The sequence below is a fragment of the Arvicanthis niloticus genome, chromosome 2 (assembly GCF_011762505.2).
Source record: "Arvicanthis niloticus isolate mArvNil1 chromosome 2, mArvNil1.pat.X, whole genome shotgun sequence".
Lineage (NCBI taxonomy): Eukaryota > Metazoa > Chordata > Mammalia > Rodentia > Muridae > Arvicanthis > Arvicanthis niloticus.
In genome coordinates, this window is record NC_047659.1 from 12176540 (window position 1) to 12199386 (window position 22847).

Consider the following 22847-nt stretch of genomic DNA (forward strand, 5'->3'; position numbering starts at 1 on the left):
TCAGAACAAATGAAAGAGCTTCTCTATGAAAGTCATTCACTCATTCAGTCAATCATTTAGTGTGTGCATATATGACAAGAGAACAATTTGTGGAAGTCAGTTCTCTCCTTATACCATGTGGGTGTTGGTGATGGAATTCAGGCTGCTCGGCTTGGCAGCAGGGGCCTTTGCCCACTGGGCATCTCCAGGAATGGATCAACTACTGTATGAAAATAGAAGTCCGTTACTCACCAGGTACTAGCGTCTGCCCCCTTCCACATGCTGTAGGAGTAGTCAGCGTTTCTGTAGGACAAGACACTCACCATCCCTGAGAGGAACCAGAACAAAGGAAGACAGTCCATCACTTCACGGGCATGCTGGATCAGCCACGGGCTGGTGAACCCTTGGTGGTGTGAGCAGCAAGCATGGGCTCTGTGGCCAACACTGGACTTCTCACAGGAACTGTGTGAATTACTTGAGTTGGGAATCAAATAGAACATTCTGCCCCCATTCAGAGAGATGGAAGAGCTCCGTAGAGTCTGCCCTTGTTTCTCATCCAAGCATCTTATTAAGTTAAGCCAAAATGCCTCAGAAAGAGAACATGCCATGGTTTTTTTCTTGCTAAAATTCTTTTATAAGTAATTATATATATGTGTACATATATATATGTACATATATTTCTTAACATATTATATTCAATAAGATATTTGCTTAAAATTCTGAAAATGATGTATAAAATAGTATTTTTTTTACCTTCTTTTATTTTTTTCTGCAGGCTCTGTTTTCTACTTAATGTGTCAGGATGAAAAACATTCCAATGGTTTCCTGCTTCCAGGTAGTGGAAGACGTAGAACACAGGGACTATGCTCATGAGCTCTGCCTCAGCGCTGCCCCTGGGGAGGTGGGTCAGGATGTCAATGCCTTCTTTACTCAGAACCGTGGACAAGAATTCCCCTATAAGCAGTCCTGAAACAAAAAGAGACCCAAGTGGACACAACCACTCGCTATCCGCTCCCAACGGTGTATTCTGAAGCAGAAATGACCAATGTCTCTTCCCTTTTTAAATATAAGCAGTTTACCTGTGTCCCAGGATTCAGGAGAGAAAGCTGAATTTGGTTAGGAACATAAAGTCTGGGTGGTAGGTAAGGTAATGTGGTAGACAGATGGCGGCATGATTAGGTGCTGACATCATAACCCATACTGACCAATCCTCAGGTGAAGCAGGTCAAAAGAGCCCGAACGGAGAGGGCACTAAGCCCTCAATCTATAGAGCTATTCTGTGCAACCTTGGGCGAGCCAATTTCTTAAAGGTCTAACATCAAGATCGCACGTGATCAAAAAGGCCCTGACTAGTTCTGACACTCTGTGATTCTGACATTGGATCCAAGATGAAATGCAGCCAGGACATTCTGTCCTGTTGGTGATGTGTTACCTCTTGGCAAGGGCTGAAGCCCCTGGGTAATCCCTTCATCTGCTGCAACCTAATCCACACAGGTGGTGGTGTTAGAAGGCATGCTTTTCTGGGGGTGTGGGGGAGCCATTTACCCTATGACATTTTACTCTTCTACCTTTAGTGGTGTGAGGGTGACCCACCAAGACAGCAGCTGTAAAACCAGGGAACAACCATCACCAGGCACTCCGGAGGCCGCACAGTCTTTAGTGGAGGCAGGACTGGCTGCCGAGACCATGGGAAGTTAAGTGTGAAGCAGCTGCACCCCATTCTAGAGAAGTCACTGGGCTAACAACTGGTACCCTATCCTCACAGGATAATTTCCAAGTACATTAAGGGAAAGGAGTTAGAAAAGTAATCAAGTGTTTGAAGACAAGGGAAATGGAAGGCAGAGTTCTGTCAGAAGCCAACCTATGTGTGGAGATGGAGAAAAATAGTAATCAAGAATATGTTTGATTTTGGTTTGAAGTGCAAAGTGAAAAAGGAATGCAGTTTATTTTTCTATCTGTTTTTGAGACAGGCTTACTTAGACTGACTTCATCTCACTATGTAGTCCTGGACAACCTTCAATTTCTGATCTCCCTGCTTTTCCTGCTTGCATCTCCCATGGCTGGGATTACTGGCGGGCACCACTGTACCCAGGGCTGGGATTACCAGTGGGCACCACTGTATCAAGCCCTTCATGCATGCGAGGCTGCCACTCTACCAACTGGCCCGTAAATTGGATTTGTTAATTTACCTTTTACACTCAAAATCCTTTGGACGTTGGTTTTGGGGACCAAATCTAATGGTATCCTGTATGGGAATTCCTTTCGTCTGTTAACAATACCTGTAATAATAACAATAATAACAATAACAATAATAACAACAACAACAATAATACAAAGGTTAGATTTGCCCAGAGTTCTTTTTTAATTTAATTTAATTATTTTACTTATTCAGTTTACATTCTGCTCACTGTCCCCTCCCAGTCACCCCCTCCCCAATCTTTCCCCCATTCCCCTCTCCCTTCCTCTTCTGAGTGAATGGGAGCCCCCTGGGTATTCCCTAACTCTGACATTCCCAGAATTCTTAACAGAAAAAAACTATTTTTAGACTATATGTCTACTAACAAATAATTTTCACAATAAAGCACATTAATGCCATTAAAGTCTTAAAAATAGAAAAATAGTCAAGGATTTTTAACCAAACCCTAAGCTTGTAAAATTTCCTTAAACAAAACACTAAATTTGGCGTAAGATTCCTGGTCTTTATAAGGCATGAGAGAAATGACTTATACATCAATGTTATCCACTAGGAAGAGGTAGCATGCCCCAAATCACTGACATGTAATCTCTGGGTTGTCTGACCATCAGCCCCATCGGGAAGCATGACCAAACAGTCTTCCTATCCCCCCTCTCCCCAGTCTGACTTAAGCAGTCTTCTGTATGCATACAGCTCCACAGCTTCAGAATGCTGGTGTCAGAGAATTTTAGATTACAGCCGCTCCCTATTTTATGTCATAACTAGTACTATTTTAGTGGTTAACACAGACACTCAGAACCATTCCAAGTGCTAAGAGAAACTGACTGTGAATGCTAGTGGTGGGCCATGTGTATGAACCCCCGACTCCTAGGCTCAGGGAACATCCTGGAAGATGGAGCATAAAGAATATAAGACGGGGAAGAACTCTGTGAACTATCTTCTGGCTGTGATGTGACTGCTGTGTTCATGAGCCCACAGCAGCTGTGCTTATGTGCTCAGGGTCAAGCCTCAAAAGGTCCTGCAGGGATGAGGGAGGGGGCCCTGAGGTCAGTTATGTAACAGTTTCCTCTAAGATTGAAACATTCCATCCTGCAGGAAGCTCCTTAAACAGAAAGGTAAACAACTCAAAAGTAGCTCCAGGAAGTTCCAGGAAGACCAGATTCATTGAGTCCCTCCCTCCCAGGCTAAGTGAGAAAAACTTCAGCCTTTCAGACAAGTCAAGCTGCAAAGACCAGCTGCCTGGGAGAAGCAGAAACCAGCCAGGCTTCCTGGAAGAGGTTTAGATCAGCTGAAGTAACGGGAAATCACACCCTCCAGCTTGCTGAGCTGCCTACAGGCTGTGCAGTGTGCTCCAGGCTCCCAGCTTTTGTGAACAGCCACTTACACTGAGGTGACCTTTGGTGATGCATCTGTCTGTGAATCATGCCTGCTTCTGTAAGTAACCTGTCACCCATATTCTGGTAAGTAAACCCTGTATAACTCCTTGGTTCACCAAGTTGAACTTTGATGGTATTCTGACTTTGGTCTGTCGGGGGTTCCCTATGGTGGATGAGGATATGTGTGCTGAGTCGTCCCAGGGAAAGTATTGTCACACAACAGACTCTGTCCCTCCCTGAGGAAGCTATTGGCAATGGATAGCTATCAAAGAAGGGAGAGTCAGCTTTACTTAGGGGGGTAGACACTGGTAAGTTGCTGATACCCTGGTGGGTGATCTCATATCCATGAATATATGAGCGATACTAATTGGACCCAGTGGGCTAATTTTAAAAAAAAAAAAAACATAATGAAGTAAATAAATAAAAATATTTGAAAGAGGACATGAAATTGGGAAGGAAATAAGCTAGAAGTTGGGGTGGGTAGTGAAGATTAGCTATGATCAAGATTGTATTCGTGTATGAAACATTTAAAGAATAAATAAAAACATTGTTAAAATATCCTACTACCCCCAAAACATGATACTATTTGTCACTGTACTGACTGAGTCCCTGGTAAGAGGAAGATGCTATACATAAGTTCTGAGATCCCATGGATGAGCTGTGTGGTTTTGGCAAAGATACAAGAACATTCCTCAAGCAGCATCTTCGTTATTTAACCCTGAAGAGACTGTAAAAATGAGTCAGTGAAGGTGTTTAGGAAGTTTGAACTGAGGATGACAGGGCCTGGAGTTTAAGGAGCCTGGCTATTGCATGTGCTGCAAAGCAGGGCACAGAGTTTCTGTGTTGCATTTACTCCTTAGTTACAGATAGGTAACAATGTTTCCCAAGGATTTTTTTGAGGGTAAAAATAAAGCAGACAAAGAAGCTGAGCACAGTGATCTTGTAACAATTTAACAAGGGCTGTAGTAGTCTGGCTGGCTGGCTGAAAACAGTTAGCCCAGCCCATTCTAACGTTCAGAAACAGCCCGTTCTTAGCCCAGGATTCAGTTTCCAATGTGTGAACAGCTCTTGCTTTGAGAAAAGCAAGAGAAAAGCTCTTGAGAAGATTCACAGCGTATCAACTGAAGAGACAGAGCAGTCGAAAGGACTTTCTGAGTGACTATTTCTGTGGTGTCTATAACGGTGCCTTTTAGTTCCAGAATAACTGGTTTTCAGGTGTTCTTTAGACAGAGCCTTTTATAATTAAACACCCTGTCACTGTTGTTCTGAGTAGACTCTATTGAGTGCTGGAGATGAGTTGTATTGCAATGTGTTCCCATTGTAATGCCCACTCAGTATTGTTAATGCTTGGCCTCACTCACACAGATCCCAGCAGCAGCAAGGGCAGAGCTTTAAGAAACGGACATCGCTGACTCTATACACTGAGCATTCTGAAAAGTGGCGTTTTGTTACATTAAAGTTACATTTTAATTCTGTGGCTGGAAGTTGACACATAAAAGTTGAAATCATTTTTTCCTACCATAAATTCCCTTAGGGTCCAGAGTCACACCAGCGTAGCTCTCCCTTTTGACTCCTTCTGGCTAAAGAGAAACCAGAAAACATTCTGTTAAGGTCATGATTACATTTATAAGACATGAATTTCCTTGGATTAAGTTTCTCCAGTCCACTTTGCCAGTTAAAAAATAAAAAATAAAAAAAAAAAAAACCCCTACATCTCTGAAAAGGCAAATTTGATACAAATACTTCAGTGGATACATGCAATGAGAAGATTCTGGCTATTTGAATATTGATCAGAGTGAATGCTTAAATAGCTGTTCTTATAGGTCAGGTTATTGGTCTGAATGCTTTGTATGTATTAACTCATTCAGCTTTCACAAACCTCTGGGAGATAGGTGCTACAATAACAGAGGAGGAAACCAACGAGGAGATCAGTAATTTATCCCATGAAATGCTGCCAGGAAGCTCAGAGCCAGGACTGAAAGCGTAGAAACCTGCTTCATTTCCTAGTGTGAATCAGACATATGGAGGAATGGGCACGGCACAAAAGAATCGGCCCAGATTTGGCACAGATTTTCTTTTCAATAGGGACTCAGTAAATGGCTCATGGTGGCTTCAAACTTGCCTCAGCCTCCTGAGTAGTTGGGGTTACAGACATAAGTCACTGTGCTGGCTGAGTACGCCTTTGCTGAAGCTAATGGCATAACCCCAAACAACCCAGAGAATGGAGGCTTCGGACGACCTAAGAGGTCACTAACTGGCCGAACTAGCTGTGGAATACTTGGCAGGAACAATATTTCATGTTAAATTAGAAAACCATAATTGTGGGATTTTAATGTCAGGAGAACACTCAGAAAATGGTGGGGCCAACAATAATTAATGTGTTTGTTTTTTTCCCCCTTTGGCCTGCTTATTACCTACTTATAAAGTGGGAAATCCACAAGGCGAGGTCTTTAAATGTCTGTTACTTCATTATCTTCAGTATTTAGCCTGACATCTTGCACATAGATTTCAAGATAAACTTTCTGATAGGGTGGCAGGGGTGACCCAGAAGGTGCCTATCAAATAGCAAAACTTGGGAATCTTGAAGTTTGGGCTTTATTGGTGATTTTCTTTTCCTTTGTGGCTTTTGGTATTTTTATTTTCTGCAGTAATCAGATATCACTTTTCTATTTAATAATCTTATGCATAATTTCAGATTAATGTATAAATTGCAAGAAAGCACCACACATGTGTGCGAGCTTCCTTGGGCTTCCTCAAAGGTTACCATGTTCTGTTTATGCAGTCCATTTCTCTTCCTTGCTCCTGGCCCCAAACATAATTATTGGCCCAAATTGTTGATAGCATTTTCCCCAGAAACAAATTTTTAAAAGAACCATATTTTTCTTACCACTACCCGTAATGTCTTTACTAAGATTTCTCTCCCAAATGAAGTCTCTAGTGAGAAGTTTATGGAGTGAAGGCCAATTTCCAGAGGAAGCAGGTCGAAGGTCACCAAGTGACTGGAGGAGCCCTCTATTCTCTGGCGCACACATCTGGAGGACCTGGAGGTCTGATGGCTAGCAGCTGAGCCTCCTGAAGTGCAGATCCCCTCCACAGCAGACATTTTAACACAGAACTGAAATATAACAGGAGAAGAACTGTGTAAGAACAGCTCATCATTTGAGCCACATTTGATGAAAGAAGAATGTATGTGTGTATATGTGTATGTATGTCTGTCTGTATGTATGTGTATATGTGTGTATGTGTATATGTATGTATGTGTATATGTGTGTATGTGTGTATGTATGTATGTGTATATGTGTATATGTATGTATGTGTATATGTGTGTATGTGTGTATGTATGTATGTGTATATGTGTGTGTATGTATGTATGTGTATATGTGTGTATGTATTTATGTATGTGTGTATGTATGTACATTCACCCCGAATTATGCAGGTATGGACACAAACTCTCCCCTGGTTCTTAGCAATGTCAAAGTAACCCCTCTGGTTCTAAAGCCTGGTAGAAGGCTCATTTCAGATATCCTACAGGTACATATAAACTGATGTGGGTCATAGCGATGTCACAGAGTATCTGAAAACTCTGCACTACCTTAGAATGGTCATACCTTCCTCAGGGTGCTGCCCACTGGATTATGTCACAGCTGCCAGCATTCTTTGTTCGTGCTACTATGATGTGGTTGATTGTTCTCTCTCCGTTCTGCATTTTGGGTAACAGGAGCCTTGGGTTTAGCTGTTTGGTGTCTAACCTGTGCCTTTCTTTACCTCAGCCTTTGACTTATAATAAATGGTAGAGTGATAAATGATTGGAAACTCTGTATGTGGCTCATTCAAAGGCTTACCTAATGTATACTCAACCGAAGTCCCTAATTTTATTAACTCCCCACTTGTGCCCCGTTCTATTATAAAACTAGAGAGATGTAGATTTAAACTTGGGGGTCCTCCTCATTTGAACTGTGTTATGAAAACAGATTGTGTGAGCTCTCTCATCTTCTGGTAACTATTCATTGATTTCTGGCTCAAAGAGTGAATATATTTTCATCTTCAGTTGGATGAAATGATACAGTCAAGAGCTATGCTCAAAGAATAACATCTATAAAATCCAGAATGGAGCCGATAAAGCACAGGATATGCAGACATTCAATAGCTAGTCTAGAGAGAGTTTCCCCAAATGTAAAATGCCTTCTGCCCACTGGCCAAATTTTGGGATCAATGCCAATCATGATGGATATAGAAGGAGATGCAGGAGACAATGAACCAAGGATCCCCCAGTGCTGTGGATGTGGAACAAGGGAAGGAAGACACAGAATAGTCACTTGATAGCATTCAACAGAAGTTCATTATAAAAACCTATAACAGCTGGGCATGGTGTCATAGGCTTTGATGCCAGCACTTAAGAGGCTGGCCCAGAAAGACTGTAACTTTGAGACTAGTCTGGGCTGTACAGGAAGTTCCAGGCTAACCTCAGCTGTGTGGTGAGAGCCTGTCTCGAACAATAACAAAACAACCAAACTAAACCCCAAAGCCCTAATCCAAGCAATAATAACCACAGTAAGTCTTTGAAGTAAGCTGAAATTAGGAAAGAACTTCTGAAACCGATGGAGCAATATGGAGAAAAAGCCAAAACTTAGTTCACGGACTTCCATGAACATCAACACAGACCCCAGCTGTGGTTAGGATCACAGACCCACACATGTCCCTTGGAGGCTGCATGGACCCGAACATCAACATGGCTTCAGATGGCAGCACAGACTGTTGACATCTGCTTGGCCTTTAGTGGTAACATGGGCTACAGACATAGTCATAGTAGGACCCCAGACCTGGACATGGCCCTCGGTAGCAGAATGGACTTGGATGTCACCATGGTCTCAGGTAGCAGACCAGACCAAGACATCCATGGGGCCTTCAGTGGTAACTTGGGCCAGGGATGTAAACATGGCTCTCAGCTACTGTAGGACCGTGGGCACCGGACAGTGGACCACAGATAGCAAAGTGGCTTCCAGGGGCAGCACGGACCATAGAGGCCTTTGGAGGAAGTCCAGTAGCAAAAATGAACGGTTCTTCATCTTAGATATCTTGTCATTGTTTAGAGCCATGGTGCTTGGTCATGTGCCTGTGCAGCATACTTGGGGACTGAGTCTGAATGTAAGCTCCAGGCTGCTGTCATCCTTCCTCAGCAACGACATGTCCCTCCCACTCTGTTCCACCTCAGGCTTCTCTCACATCTGTCAACACCCGCCTCATCCCTAGTTCCGCCTCTCCATGACTCACTGCACTCCTCTCTCTTTCCTCCTCTCCATTGAGTATCTGTCCACCGTAGTGGCACTGGAAATGGTAACGCATCCCCCTGTTTCTTCTACAGTCACCTTAGCAACGGGTTCCGAGAAAACGCCTTTCTTGTTTGCCACAGTCTGCTCAGGTAGCTTCCATTTAATCTATAAAGCCTGCCTTCTCCAAAAAAAAAAGGGTTATGTTGCTAGTTAGATCCCACTATACACATTTAAATGATGTATCAGTCTCAGTTCAACGACTGATGTAATTTTTAAATATTTAAAAGTGTTTAAAAAGTTGCAGATTGGCATCTTTAAAAAACTTAAAATGAAACATTCTGGAAGCTAATTTGAAAGTGTACTAATGGAAAACACAGTTTCTTTGAAATGTATGCATGTGTGTGTGTGTATGTATGTATGTATGTATGTATGTATGTATGTATACAAAACTTGGTGAAGAATCACTGAAATACTCAGTCCTAAGAATAAAATTAGAAATTTAAAAATATAGTTAGATTTGTGAACTGGGTTGGGTTCCTGCCTAACATCTTGTGACTGTGATAAAACCTGTCAGCCTATTATATAATTAGCTGTAGGGTGCTCTACAAAGAAAAGACAAATGGTGAGGTTCCCTTGGTAGGAGTTCATCACTGTCCAGACCATGGGGTGGGGGAAGTTGATGAGGGTTGATGTAGTTTTAGGTAGTATGGCTAAACGATGACTCGTGAGTGCTAGCTTGTATAGAGAGGAGAGTAAAAGCGTCAACAGACTGGAGGATGATGGGAAGGGTTGAGCCCATCAGTGGGTTGGGGGTTTCTTTGTTCAGACTTGCTGTGGGGGTATTAACAATGGTGAGTTAGGAAAATGGGAAGGAGGCTGTGGCTGAGAGTGGAGAGTGGGAGTCCGAGGACTGAGCAAGTGGAGCACACGAGCGTCCCTCTTCCTCTGAACATTCACAGCAACATCTTTACCTATAGCATGTTGTCCTTCAGACTGACATCACATGATCCTTAGCCTGTTCCTTTCTCCTGTCTGTTCCCCTTCATGTACCAAAGTGTACTGCCAAGACAACACGCAATGGTGCATGCATGAGCACATGTGCTCGTGTGTGTGTGTGTGTGTGTGTGTGTGTGGTTATTCTGCTGACATTTCTCTCTTTATTCTAGTATACCACAAAGCACTACTCACTATTGTCCCAGAGGTCATATAATTGTAAACGGTTCCTTTCAATTGGATCTGTTCCCCTCGTACAACAGAATACGGTATGTTCATCTCCAGGAAGACATCTTTGAACACCTTTGCCTTGATTACATCAGCAACACATATGCCTTCAGCCCAAAGGGAAAGCAAGGTAGGATCATGTTAGAGAATTCTTGTCACATTTTGTTGGTACCAATATGTCACATTGGCTTTCTTAAAAAAAAAATATTTAATTTGCTTGCCAAATATCTAATTCTATTTAAAACATGAGAATGCTTATTAACTCGAATACTAAATCTTTAAAGATATTTATTGTTGGCTCCATTTAATGAGTATAAAATTTTGATTGTGAAACCAAGATTTCGTAAACAACAAAAATATTAAACAAATGAAAGTAATCTAGTAGTTATTTATAAAGTATCTGCGTTAGTCACTTCTTGGGAATGTCAGCCCAAGGGAGAAAACAGAGTTGTTTCTGTCTCTCCTCAAGCTCCACTCACTGTCAAAAGTGAAAGAAAGTATGAATTTCATTGCAGCTATATAGTTGAAACTATATAGCAGAAGAAACTCAGTAGCTTCAAAGATGTAGGCACATTGGAGTCTTATGAAAAGGAAAAATTAAAACTTTGCCTCATATCCTGGGTGAATTAAATGTACAGTAACAAAGAACTACATCTTGCCGGATCAAATCCTGCTCAAGTGAGCATGTGACTTACGGTTTCTTACCATTGTCTGAAATGCCAATGCCTTGAATTTCCCAGGTTGTTAGTGAGTCAGGCAGTGCGACCTGAAGCTGGTTTCTGGAAGTTCAGACATTGATATTTGTGATGGTTAATATCACCAACCTGACAGGATCTAGACCACTCACAAGACAAACCATTAGCTGTACCCATGGAGGGTTTTCTTGGTTAGGTTTAGCCTCTGGATATGCCTGGAAACTATTTTCTTGATTGGATCAACTGAGGAGAAAAGATTCTCCTTAAATGTGGGCAGTACCATTCCCTAGACTTGGGTTCTTGCATAAAGAGGAGAGGCTACCTCAACAGGAGCATTTGTTATATTGGCTTCCTAATTGTTGATGTCTCAAGCTCCTGCTACCAAGACTTCCCGACAGGAATCGCCTAAATCTTAGAACTGTGAGCCACAGAACTGTGAGCCACAACAAACCCATCCTCCCTTAAGTTGCTTTTACCAGGTATTTCATCACAGAAACAGGAAGAGAAAAAAAAAACAATATTCAACTACAGTGAAACATTAGAGTTGCTAGTAAGGAAAAAAGCCTATCCAGACAAATATATTTAACATCTGCCTACCCATCTCAGGTTTGCAGACATTGTACCTGTGGCGTGAACATTGAAGGTGAAAAGGATACCTTTGAACTGTTGCCCTGTCAGAGCATAGAACATGAAGAAAGATACATTCCCTATTGTTATGTGTCAAAGTATGGGAGTAAAATAGTGAATTGTAACATTGCTTGTAACAAATCAGTATAACTAGAACCTTCTGGCTGTGGCTGAGCCTGTGTGTTTATTGTAGCTATGGCTTACTGATTCTTTATCAGGAATAATATTAATAATGCATCAAGTACACAGTGTTTGTAAGCTGTGGCCCTGCCATCCACTGGTTTCCTGTCTAGTGGAAGAAAGTTATAAAAATGAGTTGCATGTTAGTGTAACCACTGTATGATGATAGCATTGAAAGAGTCTCTTTAACCCATTTGAATCTGTGTCTCTGCAAGCAGGATTCTAAGCAGGTCCTGGATATGAAATAGCTATCTGAAGTCAGGTTTTGCTTTGGAGGTATTGACTTTTTTTTTTTTTTTTTTTTTTTTTTTTTTTTTTTTTTTTTTTTTTTTTTTTTTTAATGAAGAAGACAGGTAAGGAGATGGGCCACTGTAATACCACGTGATTCCTGCAACAGAGGTGATCAATCCAGCCATGTTCTGGTGCACAACAGCACTGGGATGTTTTACTAAAAGTGCTGAACTAGAAGCAATGTTGGATGGAGTGCTCAATGATGTGGAAAAAGGATTTCCAGTGGGAAGGGCAAGGAGGCACACAGGGAGAGCACTGTGGGCTCATCACTAGTGTGGAGCTGGCCTGAGAATGATGAGGTGGGGCTCTGTGTTTTCAGCATTGCTTCTGATACCTGATACAGGGAGACTTCCCATTAAAATTACAACCCTAACCGAGAGTTTAACAAAATACAACTCTGTTTTTGTTTTACCTGTTTGATTTATATACGGATACCTTTTGGCTGAAACTAGTTGTCCAATATGCTGTTTAGCACATAGCTGTGTGCAGAAAATGCATATTAAAGATACATTAAATAGAGTAATAGCCTTCTTCATTAATAATCAATGTTGCCCTGGACTCAACACTCACACAAAAGCACACTAAGCAAAATTAAAACACAAAACAGAATTTACCCCAATGGTGGCATTATCTTAACTATAGGAGAAATAGTAATGTCCAGATTTTTGGCAATAATACCTATTTTTGGTAACTTTCCACATGCTTTTCCAGAGAAACATCACAGATACCTTTTGGGAACACGATGAACTTCCCATAGCCAGCTCTCTGGAAAGTAGCTTCGGATGTCTGCCTTCATCACTGGTAACAGGGTCTTTATGTCTAAGAAAACATATTTAGTTATGGAAAACAATATTAGTTCTGCTTGCGGGTGAATTTTTAAGTAAAACCATTCATCTATGACCTGCATGTCTTCCAAAAGGGTCAGCAAGGCATTGGTTGATGGTTTTAAAACTGAGCTTTAGACCTTAGCGTGCTCCTGTACTGATGAAACAGCAAAGGAATACCTGGATATTTGTTTCCTGTTGAATGTTTTGTCTTTCTGAGATTTTACAAAACATCAGTGAGTCTATAAAATTATTTATAATTTTGTGATTTTGACAGTTGGGTTTATATCAGAAAACATGGAAGTTTTCTGTGATTTCTGGCTTGTTAATTTCTATTTCCATTCATTAAGGTGGATGAATCTCTGTTCCATCCAGGATGTACTAACAGGGACGGTGAATTTACCACTGAGTCTCAGAAACCTAAAAACTAGATACACTGTGGGAAACATTAGCAGCATGGGGCTACATCCCTGAGGAAAGCAAGCTGGCTCTGACCTGCCTCAACTCCCAGCCAGGGCCATTTATAAGCCAAGGCAGGCAGGGAGCCACACCCAGCCCTGAAGGCTGATGGCTGCACAGATCAGACTGTGGGGAGGCCATGCTATCTACAATGGGGAATAGACTCAGAAGGGAAGAAGGACCATCGAGGGTGGGTACCATGTAGCTAAAGTCAACTGGAAGATGCCAGTTGAAAAACTGGGCAGTGAAAAAAATATGTACTAAATTATTCATCAGAATTACACTTGGAGAAGCAAAAACTGGGAAGCAACTTAGTGTACATGGTTATGGCAAAATGATCCCTAATAGCATGGGTTTTTAAAACTGCAATACCATTTATGTCTGTAGAAAGTATCCATTGAGATAGACAACACTTAAGATACACCGCTCAAGAAAACGAAGTAGAAAAGGGGAGATACCATTTTGCTTTTGCTTCTTTTCCTAAAAATATGCATGAATGAAGGTCCTAAAAGCGTTGAACACATAGAAAGTTTTATAGATTCTAAAAATCACATTGTTGGCTGAAACTGAAATAAGCCTTCCAGTCACAAGTAAACTTAACATTTTGCTCAATTTAGAAGTCTTTTGCAGTATTTGGTCAGTGTAAACTCAAACTTCATTTTTCAATGGCTGTAATGTAACAGAGCCATAGAACTGTAGAGTTCAAACATATAACATGGTTATCCAAGCAAAGGTTCCTGTTTGAGGCTCACAGGATAAACCATCACTCAAGGTTTGGCTTCAGAGTTACACCAGATCTGGATCCAAACTTGACTGGGCACTGTTACCATTCCAAATCCCCAAGAATAACGGAAATATCTGGTTACAAATGAGATCTCTTTTCCTCTTCTAGTTTTTAACTGAAGCACCAAAGCTACCTTTCTTAGGAGCATTAATTTACACAGAATCTCCCACATCAGATAGAATTCTGGTAGGAAAACTCGTACTTACGGATCCTTCCCAACTGTACAGGTTTATGGTTGCTTTCTTTTCGGATCTTGTTCGCAATAGTACAACACTCGTTGAAGGCCCTGATGCAGTGTGGGCCTATGGTAACCCGGGCAACTCGCTGCTCACAGGTCTCGTAGTTGTTTTCTCGGGCTCCATCATAACAGCATTTCTTTGGCACACGGTGTTTGTATTTAGCAGCTGAAATGGTGGCAACGTGAGAACCTTTATCATGCGCATCTGGGGCATCTCAGATTTAGAACTTTCAAGGGATATTTGGTCCCTAGCATCAGATAACCCCCTCACTTGGCGGCCCCAGCGGGCCAACTGAGCAGCCTTTCCCTGGAATTTCTCCAAAAGCAGGGATAATGTGTCCTTAGCAGGTAGTCCGTTCCAACTCACGCTGAATGGTTGAAGGGCCCCCAGCAGCTAAGCAAAATACTAACTTTCAAAAGACTTCAACCCCTTTTGAGTAAAATAAATTCATAAAGTAATATTCAGGATACTTTGACATATTTGAAGATGGCTTTAGCTATTATACAATAACCGGATATCCTACTTTTTCTAATATTTTTCTGACATGGTTTATAGACTTTCAGTAAGGGTATCATCCTGTTTTCTAGGTACTAGTAACAGCAACAAAATCGATGAACAACTTGTCTAGATGACCCTTCTTAGTTCATATTCTTTACATGTTAACATGAGAATAAATAGTAAGTAAAATTAAAATTTATTACAAAAAGATGATTAACTATCTTATTACCATTTAAATAATTTCCATTAGCTGTATTTTATAAAGAATAATCTAAGTCAGAGGTTCTCAACTTTCCAAATGCTGTGACCCTTTTAATACAGTTTGCTGTGGTGGCCCCCCAACCATAGTTATTTTGGTTGCTACTCCATAGCTCTGATTCTGCTATTGTTATGAATTATAATGTAATATCTGTGTTTTCCAATGGTAGTCAGTGTGAAAGGATTATTTGACCCCCAAAGGGGTCTTGACCCACAGGTTGAGAAAGCTGATCTAAGTGCTGTTAACTGTTACATATATAAAAGAAATAGGTTTCTTGTTAATCATGGACTTTGCCAGAACAAAGTCAAAGAACATGATTTAAATCATTAGGTCTGTAGAAACACTTGTGATGAACAACAGTCATTACTTCTTAGGTTTTAGAGATAGAAACGCTTTCTTTTTACTCCAAGAAGGGAACTGAACCCAGGGCCTGTGTGTTCTGGGTGAGCTCTTCACTGAACTGTATCTCAGGCGGAATGATACAAACAGAAAAGGCAAGATTGTGGCCAGTGAAATCCCAGCTTTGTTTGGACTAAATTTCCTGAAAGGGGTGACCTAGACTTCCACACATCTCTGATTTTACCTATTCTTCTGGAACTGGGGGGAGGCGCTACAGTGTTTCGTTTCTACAGCTTTCGATATGATCACAATGTCTTAGGGTCACATGGAACCTCGCGCCTACCTTGTTCCTCTATTTTCTGCTGTAGGAGCTGCAGGTCTCTCTTCGGCCTGAGAATTTCTTTACATGATTCCTCTGTTTAGAAAAAAGACAGAGTCTTAGAACATAGGGCAAGGGACATAAAAATCTGAAAAAAAAAAAAAAAAAAAAAAAAGAAAGAAAGAAAGAAAGAAAGAAAGAAAGAAAGAAAGAAAGAAAAGAAAGAAGTTTCATGAAAAGTAAGTGTTTGAAACAACCCCAGTGTGGGTTTGACAAGCCCGCGCTGAGGCTGATTTGGATTCAGCTTTGCTGCAGGGTCTGCGCTAGCTTCTCTGCACACATGCCGTGGTTGTTTAGCTTGGGATTTTGTGGGACTCCTGACAGAACAAGAGGGGGGTGTCTCTGACTCTTTCGCCTGCTCTTGGGATCCTTTTTCTCCTACTGGGTTACCTCATGTGATATGACTAGCCTTGCTATGAGGGTTTGCGGCTCGTCTCATTGCATTTTCTTATGTCGTGTTCAGTCAATATCATCAGGAGGCCTGCTTTTTTCTGAAGGAAAATGGAGGAGGAGTGGATCCGGGGGAGAGAGGAGGCAGTGGGAATCTAGGAGAGGTGGAGGGAGGGGAAGCTGCAGTTGGGATGTATTGTAGGAGAGAAGAATAAATAAAAAGAAAAAAACCGGATTAGGTTCCATGTGTCACACCTTTGAATGTGACGCCTGGTTGGTTTTATGATCTTGGTTTTGAGTATGGCTGCTTTTTGGGTTCACTGATTACAATGAGAGCTACCTACACATTTAGAGGGAGCAAAATTTTTGTTGAGTTACCTTTTGCTTTTCTAATTTTGTCAAACATTTATTTACGTGTGTGTGTGTGTGTGTGTGTGTGTGTACTCACATCCAAGTGTACATGTACATATGGTGGCCAGAGGGCAACTTGCAGCAGATGCTTCTCCTTCTACAATGTGGGCTGCAAAGGTCGTTAGGTTTTACAAATACCTGTGCCCACTCTGTCACTCTGTCACCTCCCTGGCCTCTATTTCTCTTATCTGTTCTTTGAGTTACAGTATTATAAATATGAGGATGGTTATCATGATATCAAGTAGAATTGTGAACATTTTAAAACAACAGAAAGAAGGCCATTGCCATGTGACATCTGCTCTGAAGCAGCTCAGGGCACCAGAGGTGAGACAAGACATAAATGTGTAAGGATGTGTGATAATGTGACTTACTGGTTACAATGAACCATAGGATTTTAGTACTCAGAGGTAAACTGGATTGTCCAACCTACGGGTCTTTATGCCTGCACTAGAAGCAAATCTAGTTTCTATAAAATCTTCCACGATAATGGCAGAGCCATGATTAATTCTGTATAGAGACCATACCTCATAGAAGAGGTACATTTTTTTGAGACAGTGGCCTCTGTGTTTTCCAGGCTGGCCTCAAACTCAATCCTCGTGCCTCAGCCTCCTAGAGTGGTTGGGGTTTGCAGATGTGCACCACTGTACCTGCATTGGAGGCAATTCTTATTCTAGCTTGCACAGGCTTATAAGGGGAACCCAGTATCCATGGACAGAGGTCCAGAGGTATAAAATAACATAGCACCACCCAAGAACAAGGAAGGGCATTGTGAAAAATGGCCAGGAAGAAGACCATGGAAGGTGTTGAGTACTACTCTAAAGACATATCTTATCTTGAGAGCCAACAGAAAACCTTAAAAAAATTTTGTGTGTGGACAGTGTGTGTACATGCTAGTATGTGTGAAGTTGCATGTGACAGCCAAAGGTGCCAGGTGTTCAATTACTCTCCACTTTATTTGATATCTATGGATGTTTTGCCTTCATGTGTCTACGTGAACTGTGTGCATGCATGGTGCCTGTTGAAGCCAGAAGCAGACATCAGATCCCATAGAACCAAGGCTGTGAGCCATGTGGATGCTGGGAATTGAACCTAGTTCTCTGGAAACGCAACAGGTGCTCTTATCCATCTCTCCATCTCTCCAGCCCCTCCCTCCACCTTACTTGGTCTCACTTACATGGTCTCACTGAACCTGGAGCTCTCTGGCTGGCTCTAGGGATCTGCTTGTCTCCTCCTTACTGTATGTGTGTGCACAATGAAACGTCTTAAGGAGATTTAGAGAGCCATTGACAGTCTTTGGAAGTGGGATAGGAATGAGGCCTGGGAGGTGCACGACAGTAATGAAAATGCTGAATGCCTTACCGTGGTATTGGGAGTCGTCTGCATTTGCATTGGTGAGGAAGGTGAGCCCAGCTAAATGGAATACATCTGCACTGTCACGGCCGCCGCCTGCCCCACAGCCCAGGTCACTCTTATCATCTAAAGCTTGAAACACCTGTCCAAAAAGGAGAAGCACTGAGTTTATTCCTCCAAAGGACTAAAGGAATTAGTCGTCACAGCGTGTCAACAAAATTGTGAAATACATGGGCATTCATACATCTAATGCCCAAAGACCACCCTTCCTAACCTCATTTCTTCATATGTGTGTATATGCACACACCTTTCTATTTAAAATCAGCCAAGAATGAAACCTTAAGCAAATAGCATTGATGAGGAGAATCTTAGAAATTGTCCCAGAGTATATACTATACAGAGTACATGATTATATATGTTATATATAATATGATGCATACATATACTATATAACATATATGTATGTATAAATGTGATAAAAGATAAAGGAATGAGCTAACAGACAACATTAATTTTCATTTTATGGAAAAGCTCTAGATTCTACATGGGAAGGCACTGTAAGTGGTTTATTTTGGCTTTAATTTTGACTCAAAAAATATCCTTCTCTAAATGTTTTTAACTTCATGGTTTCTTCTGTCTCTCCAAAGAAACTCAAGCCTGGAAATAACAGCTGACTGTCTTGGAAATAGATGGGAACATATGGACTCTGGCCATTTCCAAATTCTTTTTTTTCTAAATTCAGACTCCAGTGATAATTCAAACAAACGCAGTGATTTCCTCTCCGGGTTCCTTGTGCTACTTTTGTAACTCCCACCACCCCTGACCCAGATCCTCCGTCTCCCTCTGCAGCTCCCGTAGTTCCGTCTGCTTATGATGCATGTGTCTACACTTGGAAGAGCCAAAAATGACGGCTGACCTGTGCTTTAGGGACAGAAGAAACTCTCTATTCAATGTACTGTAGAAAAGGCAGCCAGGGTCCCTGTGGTGGTTTGTATATGTTCAGCCTGGGGACTGGCACTGTTAAGAGGTATGGCCTTGTTGGAGTAGGCGTATCACTGTGGGCGTGGGCTTTAAGACCCTCCTCCTAGCTGCCTGGAAGCCAGTATTCTGTTAGCAGCCTTCAGATGAAGACGTAGAACTCTCAGCTCCTCCTGCATCATGCCTGCCTGGATGCTGCCATGCTCCCACTTTGATGATACTGGACTGAACCTCTGAACCTGTAAGCCAGCCCCAACTAAATGTTGTCCTTATAAGAGTTGCCTTGGTCATGGTGTCTGTTCACAGCTATAAAACCCTAAGACAGCCCCCTTACTTCCTCCCTCACATCCTGCTCCAGCAGCCATACTTGGTGAAGCTACCCCACCCCATGGTCACCATGAAAATGCACTTAACTCTTTGCATGGCCCTTTTGGCTTTTCCCCGGACTCCATACACAGCTCTGTCCACCGCGGATAGTGCCACCCACGAGTCTGCTTCAGTCACCATGTCAAGGGACACAGTTTGGCCTGGAGAATACACGTCTTCATCTGGAGACAGGTGGACCTACAAGGTCATTCAAAAAAGGAAAGATCGCTTGTGTGCAACAAAACCAATCCAAGGCCATTGCTTTGGCTCACCTCCTCCAGCCACGAGACAATTGCACTGTGCGATAGACCTGTCTCACCTGGAGCTGGTTGCCACACTTCTCCTCAATGTTTATCCAGACTGCGTCAGCCACTAGTTCTGCTCTCTGCTCCCCTGTGACTATGTAATAGACCAGGAGTCTCGCTGAAGGAACCATGTTCTGTGTCACTGGAATGTTTATATTTTGATAAGATGAATAGAGAAGTTTCTCTTTTGTGCCGTACTGTACAATTTTGCCTTTGGATAAAATCTGGAATCAAACAGCAGCAACAACAGTCAGCAAAACGGAAATGGAGCCTGTTTGCTGGGGCACCATTTGGAACTGGAGCACCAATTACATTGAAAAGGGGGAAATTAGCCTATGTTTCTACTGTGTGCGGGGTGCTACTCATTTACTAAAATTCTTGAATTTTCCCAACATGCCAGCAAGACAGGCATATTTATCTTCACCAAAGAAACTGATACTCAGGCAGGTACAGCTCTTGGCACAAACTGGGGAGGGCCAGAATTCAAGTCCAGAGTCCACATACGAGCAGGTATGCAGCAACAGCAGCTGCAGCTGCCAGTCATCCTAACACTCAGGAAACAGGAGCAGGATCCCCAGGGGCAAGCTGGGTAGCAAGATTAGCTGATCACTAGGTTCTGGATTCACGGAGGGACACTGCCCCAATAAATAAAGGAGAATGGCCAAAGAAGGCACTGGTGTTAGCTTCAGGCTTCCACATGTGTAGGCACATACATATGTACCTATGTACATGCTCTCATGTACACGTGAACTCACACACCAGCATGCATAACACACACATACAAAGAAAGAAGGACACCGAGGCTCAGGAGCTATCTATAAGTGTCATTCTGATTTTAATCCAAAACCACATAATAGAAAATTAAGACAACTATATTTCAAACTAAACCTTTTTGAAATCTTAAGCTTACCAAAATGTCCACTGAATTGTTAACTTAAAAAAAAATTCAACAGATGAGTAAGTAGATCATAGTAGATTATCCTCAGCTGGAGATTAGCTTTAAAGTCCTGGATTAGATTCTAAATGGGGCGCTTAGAGCTAAAAAGAAATAACATGAAACCAGAATGTCTTCAAGGTCCTTTGATTCGTCCCTAGATAGCAGGACTGAGTTCAGTGTCAGTGGCCTAGAAACAGCTCCCCTAATTCTTTAATAGTTTAATGGTTTTATGGTTCTTGTGTTTCACTGTCTCCTAAACAACTTTGAAAAAGTCACCGCCTATTTGCCCAGGGGCACTAGAATAATTCATTCCACCTCCTTGGCAACTGTTAGGCACTTTTTGAATTCTCCCAGCATGCTTAGCTGATGAATCTCTTGGGCTAGAAACAGAATGATATTTCATTCTTACCAGCCACGGGGTCCCCTGTTATGTCATTGAAATATACACAATTGAATTAGGTGTTGATAAGTAACCGTTGGCTGTGAGATAGACTGAGATGACACATGGGATGGACTGGCTTGGGTGGAATCATTGGATGGGAAACCAGGAGTCCCCAGTTCAAGTCACAGCCTTCCCTTTCTCATCTCCGAGGAGGTGTTGTCTTGTAACCTCTCATTCCCCCTGAAATCAGCAGGACTCATGCCTGCCCCAGTAGTTTGAGAACGCTGTAGACAATGTGCTTGAACGTGCTTGGAAATGAATGCAAAAGGATGATGTGTCCCTATGTAAAGGGACAGTGTCCTGGGTGGGGGAAGGGTAGGGATCTCTCATGGCTGTACTTACCAAGTAATTATAGTGTGTTATTTTGTCAATATACGGACTCTTGGGGGTAACGATAATATTCAGATATTCTCCCACAAGCATGGGCTTGTAGTTTTCAGTCCAAGCGATGTAAATGTAACTTTGGCTGAGAGATGAGTACGCAACTGCTTCATACTCTTTGCTGGCTTGATTTTCTTCAGGAAGCTCTGGGGCATCAGTTTTGACCTGGAAAGGAAAATTTCAAAAGCCCATGTGGCCTGTGTGTCATGGTTTCTGTAAAACATATCTTTTAAATCTTTTGTCTCTTCAGATTCCTAAATTTCACAATGCTGGCTGCTAAAGAGAAGATACACCCCGTCAGTCACTCCAGTGTTTATATAGATAGAGTGTGACGTAACCCTGGAAACTGTATGGGAAATACTGAGGGCTGGGGGAGGGGTTGCTCTGTGGAGAAGCCCGAGGAAGCTAAGAGAAGGATGTTCCAAGGAATATGGGCGCCTGAGGTCCTGAGGCACTGGAGACTTCTAGGGGATGAGATGATTCTGCGGTAGGAGAAGAGACCGGAAGGCGGCCATAACTGCTCAGGACTGAAGCCTAGGAGTTAGAGATGTACAGCATAGTGGCCGTCTGACCCAGTTTCCATGGGAAGGCGTGACACAGAATTGCTTTCAGGCAGTGGGAGGGGCCCTAGCTCATGCCCTGGAGTTTAGATATGTATTGATTCCCATGTAACTGCCATCAGTACTAATTCCAGATCCACTGTCTAGTTAAGGGAGGTCAGAAGCTCCCCCTTTGTAACTACAGAACAGCAAATGGTCTCAGTTCATTGCACTGATGAAATGCGTCTTTTATAAGGCCCTTAGCACAGTGTTCTTAATAAGGGCTCTGTAGACACCAGTGAGTGTAAGCCCCAGCCAGTGACCTGGGTTATCCTCATAAGGACTCAGAAAGCACCAGTGTGAGCCAGCCTCAGCCAGTGACCCGTGTTACCAGCTCACTGGGATTTTATTTGGAAACTTAAACACATTTTCTGGGAGAGAAGATGAACTGTTAAAGAGAGTAGCTGTAGCTTGTCTATCAGGAAAAAGAGGGTGAGGCTTTCACATCTGACTCCGGAAAAGATAAAATACACGAGTGTAGGAAGAGGCTGTTTCTCCCACTGATCTGTTTTGCTACTCTGACATGCCTGCATTCTGATATCATCTTTTTGGTATAAAAGGAAATAGTTAATTTTCAATCTTACCCCCCTCCCAAATTTTGGCAGTTTTTCCCCCCTCACTACATTAGCAGATTGTCTAAGATACTCATTTCATTTTGGGTGCAAAACTATGGAATTATTCTCAGGAGTTGAGGATAAAATCAGCCATCTCTGTCTGGACACCAGCCAAAACACACAACCAAAAGCTCACACTGTTTTTAAGGAAATACAGCAAGAAGATTTTAGCTCACCTCAAAGGTCAGCGCCGTCACTTCTGATGGGAGGTTCACCACAAACGAAGCTACTCCGTCAGAGTCGTGTGTGATGCTCCTCTTCGGTTCCAAGTCAGACGTCTCTTGATTCACATCCACTGTCTGTGCCATCAGAGTTACTGGGATCCCTCCCACCAACTGCTCCAGTGAATCCTTAACCTGGACCTGTTTGCCAGAACAGTTCAGATGCGGTAAGTCATCGTGTCTCAAATCAGACCAATCTGAAATGGCTTTCTCTCTTCTCTGCCTCCTACTGCCTTACC

At 42.3% G+C, this 22847-nt stretch overlaps 1 protein-coding gene and 1 long non-coding RNA gene across 5 annotated transcripts in view; one reads left to right on the forward strand and one right to left on the reverse strand.

Annotated features, from left to right (window-relative positions):
- Positions 1–22847, reverse strand: part of C5 (complement C5) — a 77941-nt gene that overhangs the window by 33448 nt on the left and 21646 nt on the right. Inside the window, exons 11-25 of the mRNA XM_034495334.2 lie at positions 22564–22749; positions 21136–21339; positions 19429–19638; positions 19158–19307; positions 17775–17907; positions 15579–15650; positions 14107–14304; positions 12562–12652; positions 10746–10819; positions 10008–10147; positions 6437–6664; positions 5069–5129; positions 2169–2258; positions 733–945; positions 232–307 (exon numbers count right to left, since the gene is read on the reverse strand). Coding sequence (XP_034351225.1) covers positions 232–307; positions 733–945; positions 2169–2258; positions 5069–5129; positions 6437–6664; positions 10008–10147; positions 10746–10819; positions 12562–12652; positions 14107–14304; positions 15579–15650; positions 17775–17907; positions 19158–19307; positions 19429–19638; positions 21136–21339; positions 22564–22749 — 2126 coding nt within the window. The remainder of the gene's footprint in view (positions 1–231; positions 308–732; positions 946–2168; positions 2259–5068; positions 5130–6436; positions 6665–10007; positions 10148–10745; positions 10820–12561; positions 12653–14106; positions 14305–15578; positions 15651–17774; positions 17908–19157; positions 19308–19428; positions 19639–21135; positions 21340–22563; positions 22750–22847) is intronic.
- LOC143441280 (uncharacterized) lies at positions 3278–22746 on the forward strand. 4 transcript variants are annotated; one of them, XR_013108540.1, is made up of 4 exons: positions 3388–3633; positions 9986–10170; positions 18413–19924; positions 21425–22746. It is a non-coding gene; the product is annotated as an uncharacterized LOC143441280 (long non-coding RNA). The 4 variants fall into 4 exon arrangements; XR_013108538.1 differs by lacking the exon at positions 21425–22746 and having other exon boundaries at positions 3340–3633; positions 18413–21332; XR_013108539.1 differs by lacking the exons at positions 3388–3633; positions 21425–22746 and adding an exon at positions 6553–6690 and having other exon boundaries at positions 18413–21332.